Genomic DNA, 16,806 nt, shown 5'->3' on the forward strand with positions numbered 1-16,806 from the left:
TTCACTTATTTATCCAGAAAAAGCAAGTAAGGTTATGCTTCCTTCTCTAGAAAGAAGTAAAAGAGATGGTTACAGCAAAAAAAAGTAAAATAAATGGTGGCCGTGTTTGGAATCATTGTTTATATTTGTCAAGCATTCAAGCTTCCGTGCGGTTGGTTTCTTATTACTTGTGTTGGCCAGGTGGCTGGTCATTCAAATTATCATTCTTCTGCCCATACTTTTTAATTTTTTCATTGAGATGTTTCGATAGTCAAATGTGAAACTCCAATTAAGTATGGAGTCAACTCACATTTAATTTCTAAATGATAATAAAGTTTTAGTGCTGTCCATAAAACTTGATGATTCTATCTAGTAGGCATTGGTAGCTACTCTATACTGAAAATTAGGATACTTGATCTGGCTTAATCTAAAATTTTAGATTATTTTTTAAGCTTGAATTCGGTGTAATAATACCTAAACTTAACTTAAATAAAAAATATTAAATCTAAACTTTATTTGGCATGTTCATATAAATATTTTTATATTATCTTTTGTATAAAAATAAATTTAAAAAATAAAATATATCAAATATACTACAAATTTTAAAATAAATATATTGAAAATATATTAAAAAAAAATTTATACTTAAATAACACATAACAATAAAATAATATTAAAATAACAACAAACAACTTTAAAAAAAAATTAATCAATTCGAGCCCAATCAGGTCTAGGCTAAATAAATAAATGGATCATTTAGAAAATGGATCATTTTTAACTAAATTCTCTCACTTAACTTATGACTTAATTGAAATTATTTTGAATTAAGTTTAACATTTGGATGTCAATGCCACATGTTTAATATCAACGAAGAATAATTAGCAAAGTTCAGTAGCATTAATAGATAAAATTACCTCAAAATAAAAGAGAATAATCCAAATAAAAAACAATGAAAACCCAAATAAATGACGGAAGGAATCCAAAATGAAGCGGATGCGAAGCAAGGCGAGCAGCTGAATTCTTATAATTTAAGAAATCTTCCGACCATCCAACATTTACATCACATACACAGTGAGTTGAAACTCTAGAGTTGCGGAAATGGAACACTTGCAGGAGTTTAAGAAGAAAAACAACAATGGAAACCGCAAAAGAAAGTCCCAATCCCATTCCAATGCAGGCAATACTGATCGCAGGAGTAACACACTAACCTTTCCTCTGTTAATGGCTGCCGCTCTCTCTCACTCTCAAACTAATACCAATACTCGTACAGTTGTGAAGGATTGCTTAACCAAATTCCTTTCCCATCCAATCCAACCCCACGAAGCCACTTGTATTCTCTCCCTTTGCCCTCTCCTTCTCCGCTCCAAATCCCCTCGCATCGCCACCCTCACCGCCCAATTTGTTGGGGCGGTTTCTCTCCTGTCCTTTGAAATGAATCACCAGGTCGTCTCTGACTTTCACACGCTTAAGGCTTTGATTTCTTTGATACCCACTTCTCGAAAGGCCGTCTCCATGGCTGCCTGCGATGGCCTTTTGGATATTTGCTCTACTTGTCTGGGAAGACAACGGTTGCTCCTTTTCTCTGCTTTGGGAACTCTCATGTCAGTATTTTCTTTCTTTCTTTCTTTTATAATTGCCCAACGAGTAATCTTATTGCAATTATTTACTTTGCTTTGCTTGTATCACTCATTCATGTTATCACTCCTATTTAGACCACTGCAAACTTAGGTAGCGTTTGGTTCGCTGTATTGGATTAGAGGTGTATTGGGATTAGAGGTGTATTGGATTAGAGGTGTAATAGCTAATCCACTGTTTGGTTGAATGTAATGGAATAGAGGCGTAATAGTAATCTTGTGTTTGGTTGAATGGAATAGAGGTGTAATAGCATAATGGAAAAAACTAAAATGACTAGAATACCCTTAGCATAAATTTGTTTTTGTAAATGATTATTGTTATTGTTATTTAAATTATAATAAGATTATTATTATCAATAATAAATAATTTAATCATATTTAAACATAATTATTATTAAATATATTTTAATTAAAATATATAATTTAATAAAATTCTTAATAATTAATATTCTTATATTAATTTACTGAAATCATAATATATGATACTGTAAAATATAAATTAACATAATTATTATTAAATATATTTTAATTAAAATATATAATTTAATGAAATTCTTAATAATTAATATTCTTATATTAATTTACTGAAATCATAATTTATGATACTGTAAAATATAAATTAACATAATTATTATTAAATATATTTTAATTAAAATATATAATTTAATGAAATTCTTAATAATTAATATTCTTATATTAATTTACTGAAATCATAATATATGATACTGTAAAATATAAATTAACATAATTATTATTAAATATATTTTAATTAAAATATATAATTTAATGAAATTCTTAATAATTAATATTCTTATATTAATTTACTGAAATCATAATATATGATACTGTAAAATATAAATTAACATAATTATTATTAAATATATTTTAATTAAACTATATAATTTAATAAAATTCTTAATAATTAATATTCTTATATTAATTTACTGAAATCATAATATATGATACTGTAAAATATAAATTAACATAATTATTATTAAATATATAACTTGAAAATTATATTCTGCATAAACATAATTAACTTATACTAAGAAAAAGTTAGATGAAAATGAAATTGTACATCATAATCAATATGTTCAAAAGTTTTACAACATCAAAAAGTTTGAACATTGATATTTAATGGTGAGAAAGAAATCTTCTGACCCATTCCAATCGGGCAACAGAAGGTAAACTGAAGAAAACGATCATTTGAGTTGGATGATCGGGAATTTTACTCAAAGCATCATACCGCTGATCGTCGGTTAAACCTTCAATTGACCATAAGGCTGAATATAAATTTGAAGCTTTCTCTTCCATCTTTTCTTCAGACTTCTGCTGAACTACTACCTCGGAGGCAATACTCATACTGATTCTATCGCCAACGGCCTGGATTTTTTCCCCCAACAAGGTGGCAGCCTCCTCAAATGAAGCATACACATTATCACGAGCATCATATTTCTTTTTTCTCTTGTTTGAAGATGAGGAACCCCCTTGATCTCTATCTCCTCGCAGATCCATACCGGAAACATCCATGTCGTCTAAAGAGACGTCAGCTTCGCAGTCATAGAATGTGTTTCTCTCTTCATTCATATCTGTAGTACGATCATCCTCAGCATGTATTTCTTCAAGAACATCAGCAGCTGTTTAGACTACTGCAAACTTACCGTGAGAGCAAACAAAAATAAAGTAAGTGGATGTCTATATTTAATACTTTGAACCTTTAGATGATAGATACAAATATGTGGAGAAATATTGGTGATAAACTAAAACAATAAATTGACGAATGCCATTGAGGGTGGTTGCAGTGCATATTTAGTTTTGTTTAGGGGTTTTACGATGCATGGTATGTATTGGATACCTACAATCTTTGACTTTTCAAAGATGAATAGTGGCAGAAAGTTGGCACCGAAAGTAGAAAGTAAGATTGGTTGGCAAGTTGGGTTAAAAGTTGGCATGGGATAATTGCAATTTTGGTCCCTAATTGTATAGGGACATTGCAAGTTGATCCTTAAACCTCAACTATAAATAGGCCTAACCATCTCTTACTTTCTTCATCCCACACTTGCCATTCTCTACTTAAGGCAATTGTTCTCTCTCCCTATTTGTAAACTTTCACTTGTATTTTTGGAGTGAAATATATTTGGTAGTGCCCGAGGACGTAGGCAAAATTTGCTGAACCTCGTTAAAATTCTAGTGTTCTTTATTTTTTGTTCTGCATATTTTGCAAGTGTCATTGTAGTGATTTATTGTGCTATTAAATTACGATAGAGGGATATTCTGGCTAGGAAAGATCTGGTATGTAAGCGATCCTCGTGATCCACCTCTCTTTCCTGGGAATTGAACTTAGTGTGATTTTTCAGTACAATAATTTTACTCTTTCACACGCTTCCGCGTAACAATTGGTATCAGAGCCAGGTTCGTACTTGGGGAATACGACCGTTTACGGTACTATTCACGTATACAGTACTATTCACGTATACGGCACTATTCATGTATACGGTACTGTTCACGTATACAGTAGTTAGGATTGAGGAGAAAAATGGCAGCAGCATCGTCATCAGCAAGGACTACTGTGACAAATGCAAAATTTGAAGTAGAGAAATTTGACGGTACCAATAATTTTGGTATGTGGCAGTGTGAGATCCTGGATGTCTTATGTCAGCAAGAGCTGGATATAGTCCTTGAAGAAAAACCTGACAAGATGGATGACAAGGAGTGGGCCAAGATCAATAGACAGGCGTGTGGTACAATCCGCCTATGTTTGGCCAAAGAGCAGAAGTACTCCGTCATGAGGGAGACATCAGCGAAGAAGCTGTGGGATACATTGGAAGAAAAGTTTCTAACGAAAAGTCTTGAAAATAGGCTTTATATGAAAAAGAAACTTTTTCGGTTCACGTATGCACCCGGTATGTCGATGAATGACCATGTGAACTCATTCAATAAAATTTTAGCAGACTTGCTAAATTTGGATGAGAAATTTGAAGATGAAGACAATGCATTATTGTTGTTGAATTCCCTTCCTGATGAATATGATCATCTTACCACCACATTGCTTCATGGGAAAGATTCAATCACATTTGATGCAGTCTGTAGTGCGTTGTATAGATCTGAGACTCGAAAGAAAGATAAAAGAGATCACAGAGATACAACTGCAGAAGTCTTAACAGTAAGAGGTCGTTCACACAGCAGCAAACCTGGTAGAAGGGGTAAGTCCAAAGGGAGACCCGCCAAAGATGAATGTGCCTTTTGTCGTGAGAAAGGGCATTGGAAAAAGAATTGTCCTAAGTTACAAAAGGGCAAGTCTATTTCTAATGCATGTGTAGCGGAGCATGATGAGGAGTCAGACTTTAGCTTGGTTGGCATGGCAATGGCATGTCAAACGGATGAGTGGATATTGGATTCGGGATGTACTTACCATATGTGTCCTAATAAGGACTGGTTTTCTAGTCTTGAAGAACTAGAAGGTGGAGTTGTTTTTATGGGCAATGATAGTGCCTGTAAGACAATGGGTGTAGGTACAATCAAATTGAAGAACCATGACGGCTCAATCCAAGTTCTGACAGATGTTCGCTATGTACCCAGCTTGAAGAAAAATCTCATCTCATTAGGGGCCCTAGAATCTAAAGGGCTCACAATCACTTTGAGAGATGGATTACTAAAGGTAGTAGCTGGGGTATTGACGGTGATGAAAGGCACTAGAAGAAATAACTTGTACTATTTAAATGGAAGTACAGTTATTGGATCAACATCAACAGCTTCTGCGAAAGATGCAGATTCAGAGGCTACCAGGTTATGGCATAGGCGATTGGGACATGCTGGTGAAAAAGCTTTGCAGACTTTGGCGAAGCAAGGCTTGTTGAAAGGTACAAATTCTTGCAAATTGGAATTCTGTGAACATTGTGTTCTGGGCAAGCAGACGAGGGTAAAATTTGGTTCAGCAATTCACAATACGAAAAGAATTCTGGACTATGTTCACAGTGATGTGTGGGGACCTACCAAAGTGGCTTCTTTGGGAGGTATGCACTATTTTGTCACTTTTCTTGATGATTATTCAAGAAAATTATGGGTGTATCTAATGAAAAGAAAAAATGAAGTTTTGGATGCATTTCTGAAGTGGAAGAAGATGGTGGAGACTCAGACAGGTCGAAAGGTCAAACGACTTCGATCAGATAATGGTACTGAGTACAAAAATGATCCATTTCTACAAGTATGTCAAGATGAGGGCATTGTGCGACACTTCACTGTTCGAGATACACCACAGCAGAATGGGGTGGCAGAACGCATGAATCGGACTATACTGGAGAAAGTTCGATGTATGTTGTCCAATGCTGGATTGGGCAAGGAATTTTGGGCTGAGGCAGTTACATATGCGTGCCATCTAATTAACCGATTGCCATCAGCTGCAATAAATGGAAAAACTCCTATGGAGATGTGGACTGGTAAACCTGCTACTGATTATGATTCTTTACATGTTTTTGGTTCCACTGCATATTATCATGTAAAAGAATCTAATTTAGACCCAAGAGCAAAGAAAGCATTATTCATGGGTATAACTGGTGGTGTAAAAGGATACCGTCTCTGGTGTCCTGATACAAGGAAGATTGTTTTCAGTAGAGATGTAACTTTTGATGAATCAACCATGATGAAGAACGAGGATTCACAAAAGGATGACAAAACCAGTAGTACTTTGCAGCAGGTGGAGTTTGAAAAGGTTAATGATGATCCAGCTAATATTGAAAGAACAAATGATGAAGAAGTTTCGACCCAAGAACTTCTACAGCAACAAGATTCAATTGCATATAGGAGGCCAAGAAGAGAGATTCGTAAGCCTGCTCGCTTTGATGATATGGTGGCCTATGCACTTCCAATTGCAGATGATGATGTTCCTTCCACTTACACAGAAGCAATAAGTAACTCTGATGGTGTAAAGTGGAAGCAAGCTATGAATGAAGAAATGCAGTCTCTTTATAAAAATAGGACTTGGGAGTTGGTGAGACTGCCCAAGGGAAAGAAGGCAATTGGATGCAAATGGGTATATGCAAAGAAGGAAGGATTTCCTGGTAAAAATGAAATTCGATACAAGGCTAGATTGGTAGCAAAGGGTTACGCTCAGAAAGAAGGAATAGACTACAATGAAGTGTTTTCTCCAGTTGTGAAGCATTCGTCTATTCGAATTTTGCTAGCCTTGGTTGCGCAATATGATCTTGAACTAGTTCAGCTTGATGTGAAGACAGCATTTTTACACGGTGATTTGGAAGAGGAAATCTATATGACTCAGCCTGATGGATTCAATGTTGCTGATAAAGAAAATTGGGTTTGCAAACTGACAAAGTCGCTTTATGGATTGAAACAATCTCCGAGGCAGTGGTACAAGCGATTTGATCAGTTCATGAAAGGGCAAAGGTACACAAGAAGTAAATTTGATCATTGCGTATATTTTCAGAAGCTACAAGAAGGAACTTTCATATACTTGCTCTTATATGTTGATGATATGCTAATAGCATCTAAGAGCAAAGTTGAGATTGAAAGATTGAAGACTCAACTCAATCTCGAGTTTGAGATGAAAGATCTAGGAGAAGCTAAAAAGATTCTCGGCATGGAAATATGTAGAGATAGAGCTCATGGCAGAGTTAGCTTATCTCAGAAGCAGTATTTGAAGAAAGTACTACAGCAGTTTGGCATGAACGAGCAGACCAAACCTGTAAGTACCCCGTTGGCTTCTCATTTCAAGCTTTCTGCACAACTATCTCCTTCGACGAATACGGAACGAGAATACATGTTGCAAGTTCCGTATTCTAATGCAGTGGGTAGCTTGATGTATGCAATGGTGTGTACAAGACCCGACATTTCACAGGCAGTTAGTATAGTGAGCAGGTATATGCATAATCCTGGAAAAGGACATTGGCAAGCTGTGAAATGGATTCTACGGTATATTCAGAAGACCGTGGATGTTGGATTACTGTTCAAGCAGGATAATACACTTGGTAAAGGTGTTATTGGGTACGTTGATTCTGACTATGTCGGTGATTTGGACAAGCGAAGATCAACCACCGGTTATGTGTTTACACTTGCTGGAGGACCAATAAGTTGGAAGTCTACACTACAGTCTACAGTTGCATTGTCAACCACAGAAGCCGAATACATGGCTGTAACAGAGGCTGTAAAGGAGGCTATTTGGTTACAAGGTATGGCTAAAACCTTGGGGTTGGTTCAGGAGCATATTAACGTGTATTGTGATAGTCAAAGTGCTATTCATTTAGCAAAGAATCAAGTCTATCATGCATGTACAAAACATATCGACGTACGATTCCATTTTGTGCGGGAAATTATTGAAGAGGGGAAAATTTGTCTTCAGAAGATCAAGACTGCAGATAATCCCGCAGATATGATGACCAAGGTGGTAACAACAACCAAGTTCGAACATTGTTTGAACTTGATCAATATCCTGCAAGTTTAACAGTTGAAGAAGGCACTATCAAGTATTGTTGTCAAAGGAAGAAAGAATTGTGTGAAGATAAGATTATCCTAATCAAATCTTCAAGGTGGAGATTATTGGATACCAACAATCTTTGACTTTTCAAAGATGAATAGTGGCAGAAAGTTGGCACCGAAAGTAGAAAGTAAGATTGGTTGGCAAGTTGGGTTAAAAGTTGGCATGGGATAATTGCAATTTTGGTCCCTAATTGTATAGGGACATTGCAAGTTGATCCTTAAACCTCAACTATAAATAGGCCTAACCATCTCTTACTTTCTTCATCCCACACTTGCCATTCTCTACTTAAGGCAATTGTTCTCTCTCCCTATTTGTAAACTTTCACTTGTATTTTTGGAGTGAAATATATTTGATAGTGCCCGAGGACGTAGGCAAAATTTGCTGAACCTCGTTAAAATTCTAGTGTTCTTTATTTTTTGTTCTGCATATTTTGCAAGTATCATTGTAGTGATTTATTGTGCTATTAAATTACGATAGAGGGATATTCTGGCTAGGAAAGATCTGGTATGTAAGCGATCCTCGTGATCCACCTCTCTTTCCTGGGAATTGAACTTAGTGTGATTTTTCAGTACAATAATTTTACTCTTTCACACGCTTCCGCGCAACAGTATGGTATAGATGATGAAACTAAGAAACGTGAACCACAATTATGTATTTTCTTGTTTTACATTGGCATTGTGCATAAACAAACTCATATAGTCAGTTGCATAGCTTATTCACATAATAATCAGTAAACATGTAGTTAGATATTCGCTTAAAACTTCATTCTGATGTTGAGAAATTAGAATTAGCCATTTAAATTCATAGAAATGGACAATGCCCTTTGATTTGGTATTTATTACTTTACATTTACTGTAAAATGGGGGGGTGATATAGTGAATAAATGGCATATGCACTGGCTTATATAGCCACAAAAATAAGTAAAGTATCTTCAGCTTAAAGAGTACAATAATAAGCAAAGTGTTTTTTATATTTCCTCTGAAATGTAAGATTTAAGTGACTAAAACATATAATAAATAAATTTTAGACATACATTGTTTGGACTTAGTTTCTTCTTATTCTTGCAGAATGGAAATGTTACAAAGCAATTTAACTTCTTTTTCCAAAATCCTTATGGTTTCACATTTATATTTTGAATGGCATGTTTTATCAATATGTTAGAAGAAGACTCCAATTATTAATTTGTCCCTTCGTTTTCCCCCTGAAAAGATGTTGTTATAGGCTATATGTATTTGCATATATTGCTCTTAGGTTTGTTAAAAATTATAACTTGAGGTACTAAATCATTGCTAGGTTTGCATTCCTTGAGGTTCAGGGATCATCAACACTGATTTCTTTAAGCACTGGAGATGATGTAAATATTGCTTCTCTCAGGATAGGCTTTCAGAAAGGTAAACTCCCAGTTTTACTTCTTAATGCTGCCATCATTCTCATAAACACATGCAACATTGAGCAACTAAGAAAGATCCCGAGCAAACTATCTGAATGTTTTTCTGTCTCTTTGAAAGAAGTGTGGAGAGAAGCTCACAAAAAAATGATAAACAGTGATATTTTGGGAGCTGGTCAAGGGATGAACTTATATTTCAGCAATATTACCATCAGTGATCTGGCGGAAAGCATTTTTAGGCTTTCCATTAATGTTGATCAATTTCCAGCCCTTATGTCCAGTAATATTGTTGAAAGAAGAATATTTTGGTCTAGTGAGGATGATTTCAAACATTTCATATTAAACCAGTGGGAGGTCTTACCTTGTGTTGTAAGAAGGTTCTCAAGTGCTTCATTGGAGGTGGATGAAATATTCACATCCTTTATGCAATCTCTTTATTTTAAAGATTCATTCCCTTCGGTTCTTTCTTCTATCCTTCAAGATCTAATTTCCTACTTGCCCATTGATTCAGATGAATTAGACATCCTTAATTTCCTGATGGAGGTTAGAAATAAATTGGGATGTCCTCTTATCAATGAACAAGACATACGGGTTCTAAGAACAGATAACCAATTTAAACAAGAAGTGCACTTTTTTCAAGAAAATTCAGATTCTTGCCGTGTCAAGACTCCACATGTTTTATGTTTAGATGATATGTTAAAGTGTCAAGAAGCATATAATGATGGTTATACAGTAGCTTTACGTGGAATGGAATTCCGCTTTGAAAGGGTTGCCCTTATTGCAGACAGATTAGCTTCAATCTTTGGTCAACCTTCGGCAGGTGCCAATATGTACTTAACTCCACCTAATTCTCAAGGGTTGGCTCGTCATTATGATGACCATTTTGTATTTGTCTGCCAAATTTTTGGATCTAAGCAGTGGAAAATATTTTCTCAGCCAAATGGGCAGTTACCTCGATTATATGACCCTTGTAACATTCTAAATAATGAAACCATTGATAGTACAAGAGACTGTTATAACTTTTTTCTTAATGAAGGTGATGTCCTATATATCCCCAGGGGTTGTCCTCATGAAGCATGTACACATTGTGATAAGCAAGATGGATCTGTTGGGTTTTCCCTGCACTTAACACTTGGAGTTGAGGTTGAACCTCCATTTGAGTAAGTTAACTTTTGATAAGTGTTTCTTAAATTCTGTGTAGTCAATGTATAGGCTCACTACCATGAACCATTTTGCTTTGCATCCTAAATAATAATGCCTCTTCACTTTTTAGTGCTTAATGTAGATTAATCATTTTAGGTTTCTGAGATTATCTCATGATACTAGTGTCACATGCTATCTGTATATTCTAGGACAGACTGAAGCTCACTCCACTAGTTTCATTGTGATTTGGCTAGAAAAATATTATTCACTTTATCATCAGATACATAATAAATGCAATAGGCATTATTGCTGCTTGGCAGATAATTTGGCCTAAGAGCTTTAATTTCTTGTATGATGTTGTGTTAGATTTTCATAAAGGTTCCATATGTATTCTCTTTCTTTGCTTTACTTTTTGTTTATTTTGTTTTCTATTTTTTTGTGCTGTAGTTTCTTAAAGATTACCATATATCCATGAGAAAAGAGTGTGTTAAAAGAATGAGGGAATAATTTATAATTGTAGACGAAGTTTTGCTGGTAATAATTTACTCAATTAACACAGGTTTTATAGCTTTTCTCGTTTTTGGAAAATTTTTGCAGTTTGTCTACTTTGTGGGAGAAACAGTGAAAAATGTTAGCATTTAAGATATGACAAGTTATTACTTAAACTCTCTGAATTGAAGCCGAGATTTTCATTTACTGCTTGTCTCATCCAAATTGTAATCATGTGCCTCGAAGATAATTTTTGGTCTTTCATGTTTTATATAAACTTGAACAACACTTGTAACTTGTTTATCTCATGTTTCAAATAACTATCTTATATCATATATACCACACACCACTCCAAAATCCTTTTTCTTCATCTGTTTGGAAATTTTGTATGGGAAGTAATTCATAGAAAAAATTACCATTTAATAGTTTGTTGGTGATTAGGTTCCTTTATTAGACAGTTGGCATGTGATGTAGTCCCTGTTTCTTGTCTTCAGTTTTCCTCTTGTTGTGCACATGGCAAGGATCTATTTTCTTATTGAATGAGCAACTGATTGCAACATGTGCCCGGGTGATAGTTACCTTCTGATTGGACATTTTGCTGCAAAAGAAGCAATATTGAAGCTTTTAGCAATAGAAAACGACTGATGATATGTTTGGTCAAAATGAGTGTATGTATTGGTTTGCCATATCATTTAATTTGGAGAACTTAGGTTTCTATGATGAAAAACCATTGGGTAATTCTTGGAGTTTTTCAATTTTTCTTTTGCATACCTTCTTAGCTATTGTGACAAAGTTCTATTTCTTTTACTTGATCGCCCTTCTTTTAGTTATTTTAAGGTCAGGTTTGAATTCGGTTTTAAAGCAGGCACCTCATCACTTTTAACAAGATTAGCAATTCTAGTTTTTATCAGGTATTAATAATTGGACTTTTGTCAACTGAACCACATGGGTAGTGGCAAAGGACTTGTATTCGAGTTTTTAGTTTAGACCATTCATGAGTTCGATCTTTGAACAACCTCTACCCCTACCCCTATCAAGAAAAAAAAATAAAGGATGTTTGTATTTACATTTCGTTTTCCAGTTTTCATTGTTTCTAAATTAATTATACACTTCCATGATAAATATAGGTGGTTCTTGCTAATATGAAAATAACGTCCTTTTTTCCTTCTCTTTAATATAAATTCCTACATAGATTAAAAATGATTTTGATTGATTGTGGTGACCATTTAAAAGTTGATAGTTGAACATTGCATGTGGAATGACCCATGTTGTTGACAAAATTATTTAGTTTAGACTTCAGACATATTTGTCCGTGGGACATTAGGACAATTTATTTGGTCTATGTCTCTGGGCATCTCTTGTATATTTGATCTTGTCATGATTGAGTTTATGATGATTTTGAGTGGATCGGATTCATTAAGTTCGATTTTTTTGCCATAATTCTATAATATGACGGATCTTACTTGGATGCTATTTTAATTTATTTCTCTTTTGGTACTTTCTGTTTCTTTGGGTTAGGGGAACTCCAGACCCTCCTAATTGGGGATGCCGGCTGGAACATATGCTATGCTATGCTTGGCCATATACATATTGTATTACTTTATAATGATTTATTTTACTTTAAATTAGAATTCAGTTTTACGTGGTTTGGCAGTTGTAAATTTTTATAATACGACATTAGAATTCATACACTCTTTCCTTCATTTACGCAGGTGGGAGGGGTTTATGCACATAGCACTGTTTTGTTGGAACCGTACTCAACACCATTGTCATCCTTCGTTAAAGTCATTGTCTGGAATTTTAAATGTCATGTCAACCAGGCTTCTGCATATAGTTATTGGTTTAATTGGTAATTCTGATCCTGCCTTCCGTAAGGCATGCTTGGTAGCTGCTGCTTCTTCGCAGTCAAATACGAACAGCTGGCTTGATCAATGCCAAAGAACCATTTTCAGCTATTTGATCAACAAAATTAGCCGAGAACCGAGGTTCCAGGAAGCATTGAAGAGTGTTGAAGCAGCTATTGAGAGAAATGAAGACCCGTTTCAGCAGATCAAGTGGTTACGATATCTGAACCAAGAGAGGGAAAGTGTTGAAGGACATGATTGGGATTTGGATTGGGATGTTGGATCAACAGAGATTAAAGATATATTTGCTGTATACGTTGAATACAAAGAGATGGCCGAAAGGGTGTTCATGGATGTGAAATCGAAGTTCTGTAATGAGGTATCATATGATGACGTTACTGCAAACTATAAGCTATTGCATGAAAAGTATGAGGAGGTTAGAAAGCAGTATATGAACGGAATGTTATCTCTGCATTCTATTTGATTGCATCTGCATATGATCTATATTATGTTATACAATGGAAGTGATTTTTCATCTTATCTTGTAAAAATCTCCTCATTCGTCTCAAGTTATCAACCATCTTTCTCTTCGCACTTTATGTGTAAACCTAGTCGGGCCAAGTCGAAACAGTGAGAAAGTCGAGTTAAATTCAAAAACCATTGCTTAGAGACCCGATTCCTGATTAATTGTATTTCATATTTTGAACTTTGAAAATAAAAGTTGAACTATTTGAATTTGCTTCGACTTAGTAAAGAAAGTAATAGAAATCTCAGTAAATAAAAACTCAAAAAACTAATAAAAGAGAAAAAATCAAACCATGTATTGATTTCAGATGAGGTACATATTAAGCATCAATGCAGTGTGTTGCATTGCTTATACGAGAGAAATAAAGGCAAAAATAAACAAAAAAAAAATTAAGGCTTAGGATGTTTGGGGGTTGGAGTTGGATGAGTAGTGACTCCATGGTAATCTAAGTGGTAATTAACAATCTCATCATCCATATGCCCATTAGAACCTTCCCATGATGAACCATCAGCCACCTGCATTCACATCATTCAATTCCTTTCGTTTCAGAAAGAAAAAAAGAAAAACTTAGCCATCTTCAATCGCAAAACTTCTATAATTTCATAAATAAACAATGTTACCTTTGCTTTGGGATATATGTATTTGTGGTGAGGTAATGACATCCCTAGTGATCTCCTTCCTGTAAGCAGGATGGAAGAAGAAGAAGAAGAAGAAAGTAGATAGAAAGCAGCTGTGAAGAGACATAATAAGATGAAATATGCAGGCCTAGCCTTCATTGTGTATTTGCAGAAATAATGAACTTTTCTATGTCTCTCTATGTCTATATATGTAGGATGGAATGGAAATGAGTGAGTTGAACATTTAATGTATATATATATTTATAGATTAGGAGATTTTAAATGGAAATGATGTTGACAATTATTGTTGGAAGGGAAGTGAGGGAGTAGGGATTGGGAAAACATGTGGGAGCCCCATCCCCCATCATTGTGCTTGCTTCCGAGACGACTAGGATTTCAGACTTCCAAACTCTTAGACCGACCAATCCAAAGCTCCTCCACCACCATTTGTCCCCTCTTTCTAGTTTTATATCTTCATTATGTATATATATTGATACAAGTTTCCCTAGTGATTCACATAGTAATGTAAGAAATTATTAGTAGAGGTTGGAGAATAGTGGAGAATAACGAAAGAAATTCAATAAAATTAAAGTAATTAGTGAGTGTTTGGAGTCTTCTTGGAGACGAAGGGATTTATATAGAGAAGTTTGACGTCAGTTCCTTATTAAATAGTTGTTTTGTCATATAAAGTGTTATCAATAGGATCATGGAATGCTCTACTAAGATGTGATTTGAGAAATCTCTTATATAGTCAAATATATAAACCTACATGATTTTCTAAGATACAATTATAATAATCAATTAACCCAGTGATGGTCCACATGAACATTTAACAAATCTAATAAGTGAATCCTTTTCAATAAAAGTGGTTAGTCTTAGCAATGAGGAAACTACTAAATAAAGTGATTAGGTATAACAATATGATTTAATAAAGAACAGAGCATAAGTAGTTGTCTTGAACATGGCTTATGTAATTTAAAAGAAACAGCAAGGGAAAGGGACCTAAGGGGTGAAGGGTCTATTAAGGAAAGAGAGGGGGGGTTCACGTGGGTGTTACAAGAGAAACAAAACATTTCAGCGTTGAATTATTAATCCAATGTTTTGTCTTCACCAATAAAGACTAAAACTCATCCATCATATTTCTCTATCTTCTTTCTTTTTCGCTTTCACTCACTCTCTGTTTTAACCAAGATGATTTTCGTGATCATATGTTAATCCCAGACACTGCAACCTAATCTTGCTGCTGCAAATAACGAGGATGATCCAACACCTTTAGCTGATATGGTTCTTCATCTACTCTTGTGCAATGTTCAAATTATACTATTAATCTTTATACCGTGCTTAAGTTATGGGCTTAATCTTTGTACTCTAATCTAATCATTTTTAATCTTTCTATTATTCGAATTTTGAAATTTTAGTATATCCAAATGGTAACTATTAAACTAATAAAATTTTATTATTTCCAAAATCTCATATGACAAACATATTATAATGCTATGTCAACTTACTATTTTTAATATAATACTTGCAAAAAAACATGTTTTAGTTGAAGGATTAAGCTGACTACTAGATCGAAATTTTAATATTCGAAAAAGTATACAAACTAATAGTAGAATTTGACCTAATAAATATAATTGTTATTAGTTGATTAAGGATTGAAATTTGAAATTTTAAAAAATATAAAAAATTAAAATGGACAAATTATAACACATGAATTAATAAAAAATTGATATTTTTAATTTAAATCAGACATGTCTAAACTAAAGTTTGAATAATAAAATTAGTATTATGGGTGAAATTTAATTACAAAATACATCAATGTTAATATAAAAATATTTAAAATAATTTAAACGAATTATGAGATTAAAAAAGTTGGAGGGCAGTGCTAAGGACCCCAACACCTCTACCCCAAGCTGCTGTTGCTGTTGGCAATTACAATTTCATACAATTATTACTTATAAAAGCCTATATTTGATTGAATTATTAGAGCTAGGAGTGGTTGAATCTTTGTTTATACATATATTTGAAACACCTGTGTTTAACACTTCAAATATGAAGGAAAATAAAAATTGAACATACCTCATTCCACACAACAAAATTTGAGTGAGTATATGTATATTTATATATAATATATATATATTAATTACTATATTGGTAGAGCTCTGCAAATTCCCTCTCAATTCACTTTAACCAGCCTTCCACTGACAATCAAAATTCTGGAGCTATTTGGTGGATTAAAAGGATCATATTTGAAATTAATCATTAAATTTGAAGTAAAACCATTGGCTGTAGTTTAGTTAATTTCATTTCATTGATACCACAGTTCTGTAGAGCCTCTTCTCTTGAATGGAAACATTTTAATAATTTGGAACTGACAGAAGATGTATTCCTTGTTCATGCTATAAATAAATCCATAGCAACTACGTACATTTTAAAGAATGTATGCAATTCAACTTAATCAATCAAAATTAAAATTATCTAACAATTGAATATTTAATATAATATATCATCTAAATTCAAACAAATCCATAAATTTAACAAAAAAGAAATAATTCTGAAGTCATTATAATTATTCACAAAAAAATAACATCAAAGGGCAGATCTTTTTGGGGGAAATCTTGATTACTATTAATTAGGTCCCTCAAAATTTTTGAAAATTTTCATTTTTCCCTTTTAAGTTTTTAGAAAATGTTAAAT

The 16,806-nt window shown here is 33.9% G+C and overlaps 1 protein-coding gene across 1 annotated transcript; it reads left to right on the forward strand.

The window, feature by feature from the left end:
• The first annotated feature begins 801 nt into the window (after window positions 1-801).
• On the forward strand, window positions 802-13,501 carry LOC107960902 (uncharacterized). Its single transcript, XM_041112098.1, has 3 exons — window positions 802-1,580; window positions 9,397-10,650; window positions 12,835-13,501. The coding sequence occupies exons 1-3, from the start codon at window positions 1,078-1,080 to the stop codon at window positions 13,448-13,450; spliced, it is 2,373 nt and encodes a 790-aa protein (XP_040968032.1). The 5' UTR covers window positions 802-1,077; the 3' UTR covers window positions 13,451-13,501.
• Window positions 13,502-16,806: the final 3,305 nt, after the last annotated feature.

Source organism: Gossypium hirsutum, chromosome A05 (genome assembly GCF_007990345.1).
Source record: "Gossypium hirsutum isolate 1008001.06 chromosome A05, Gossypium_hirsutum_v2.1, whole genome shotgun sequence".
NCBI lineage: Eukaryota > Viridiplantae > Streptophyta > Magnoliopsida > Malvales > Malvaceae > Gossypium > Gossypium hirsutum.

Excerpts from the sequence above, each read along its gene's own strand:
- LOC107960902 (XM_041112098.1), top strand. The coding sequence starts at position 1,078 with ATGGAACACTTGCAGGAGTTTAAGAAGAAAAACAACAATGGAAACCGC. Across the intron at positions 1,581-9,396 it reads TCTGCTTTGGGAACTCTCAT|GTTTGCATTCCTTGAGGTTC; the intron begins GTCAGTATTTTC and ends AATCATTGCTAG. Across the intron at positions 10,651-12,834 it reads GAGGTTGAACCTCCATTTGA|GTGGGAGGGGTTTATGCACA; the intron begins GTAAGTTAACTT and ends TCATTTACGCAG.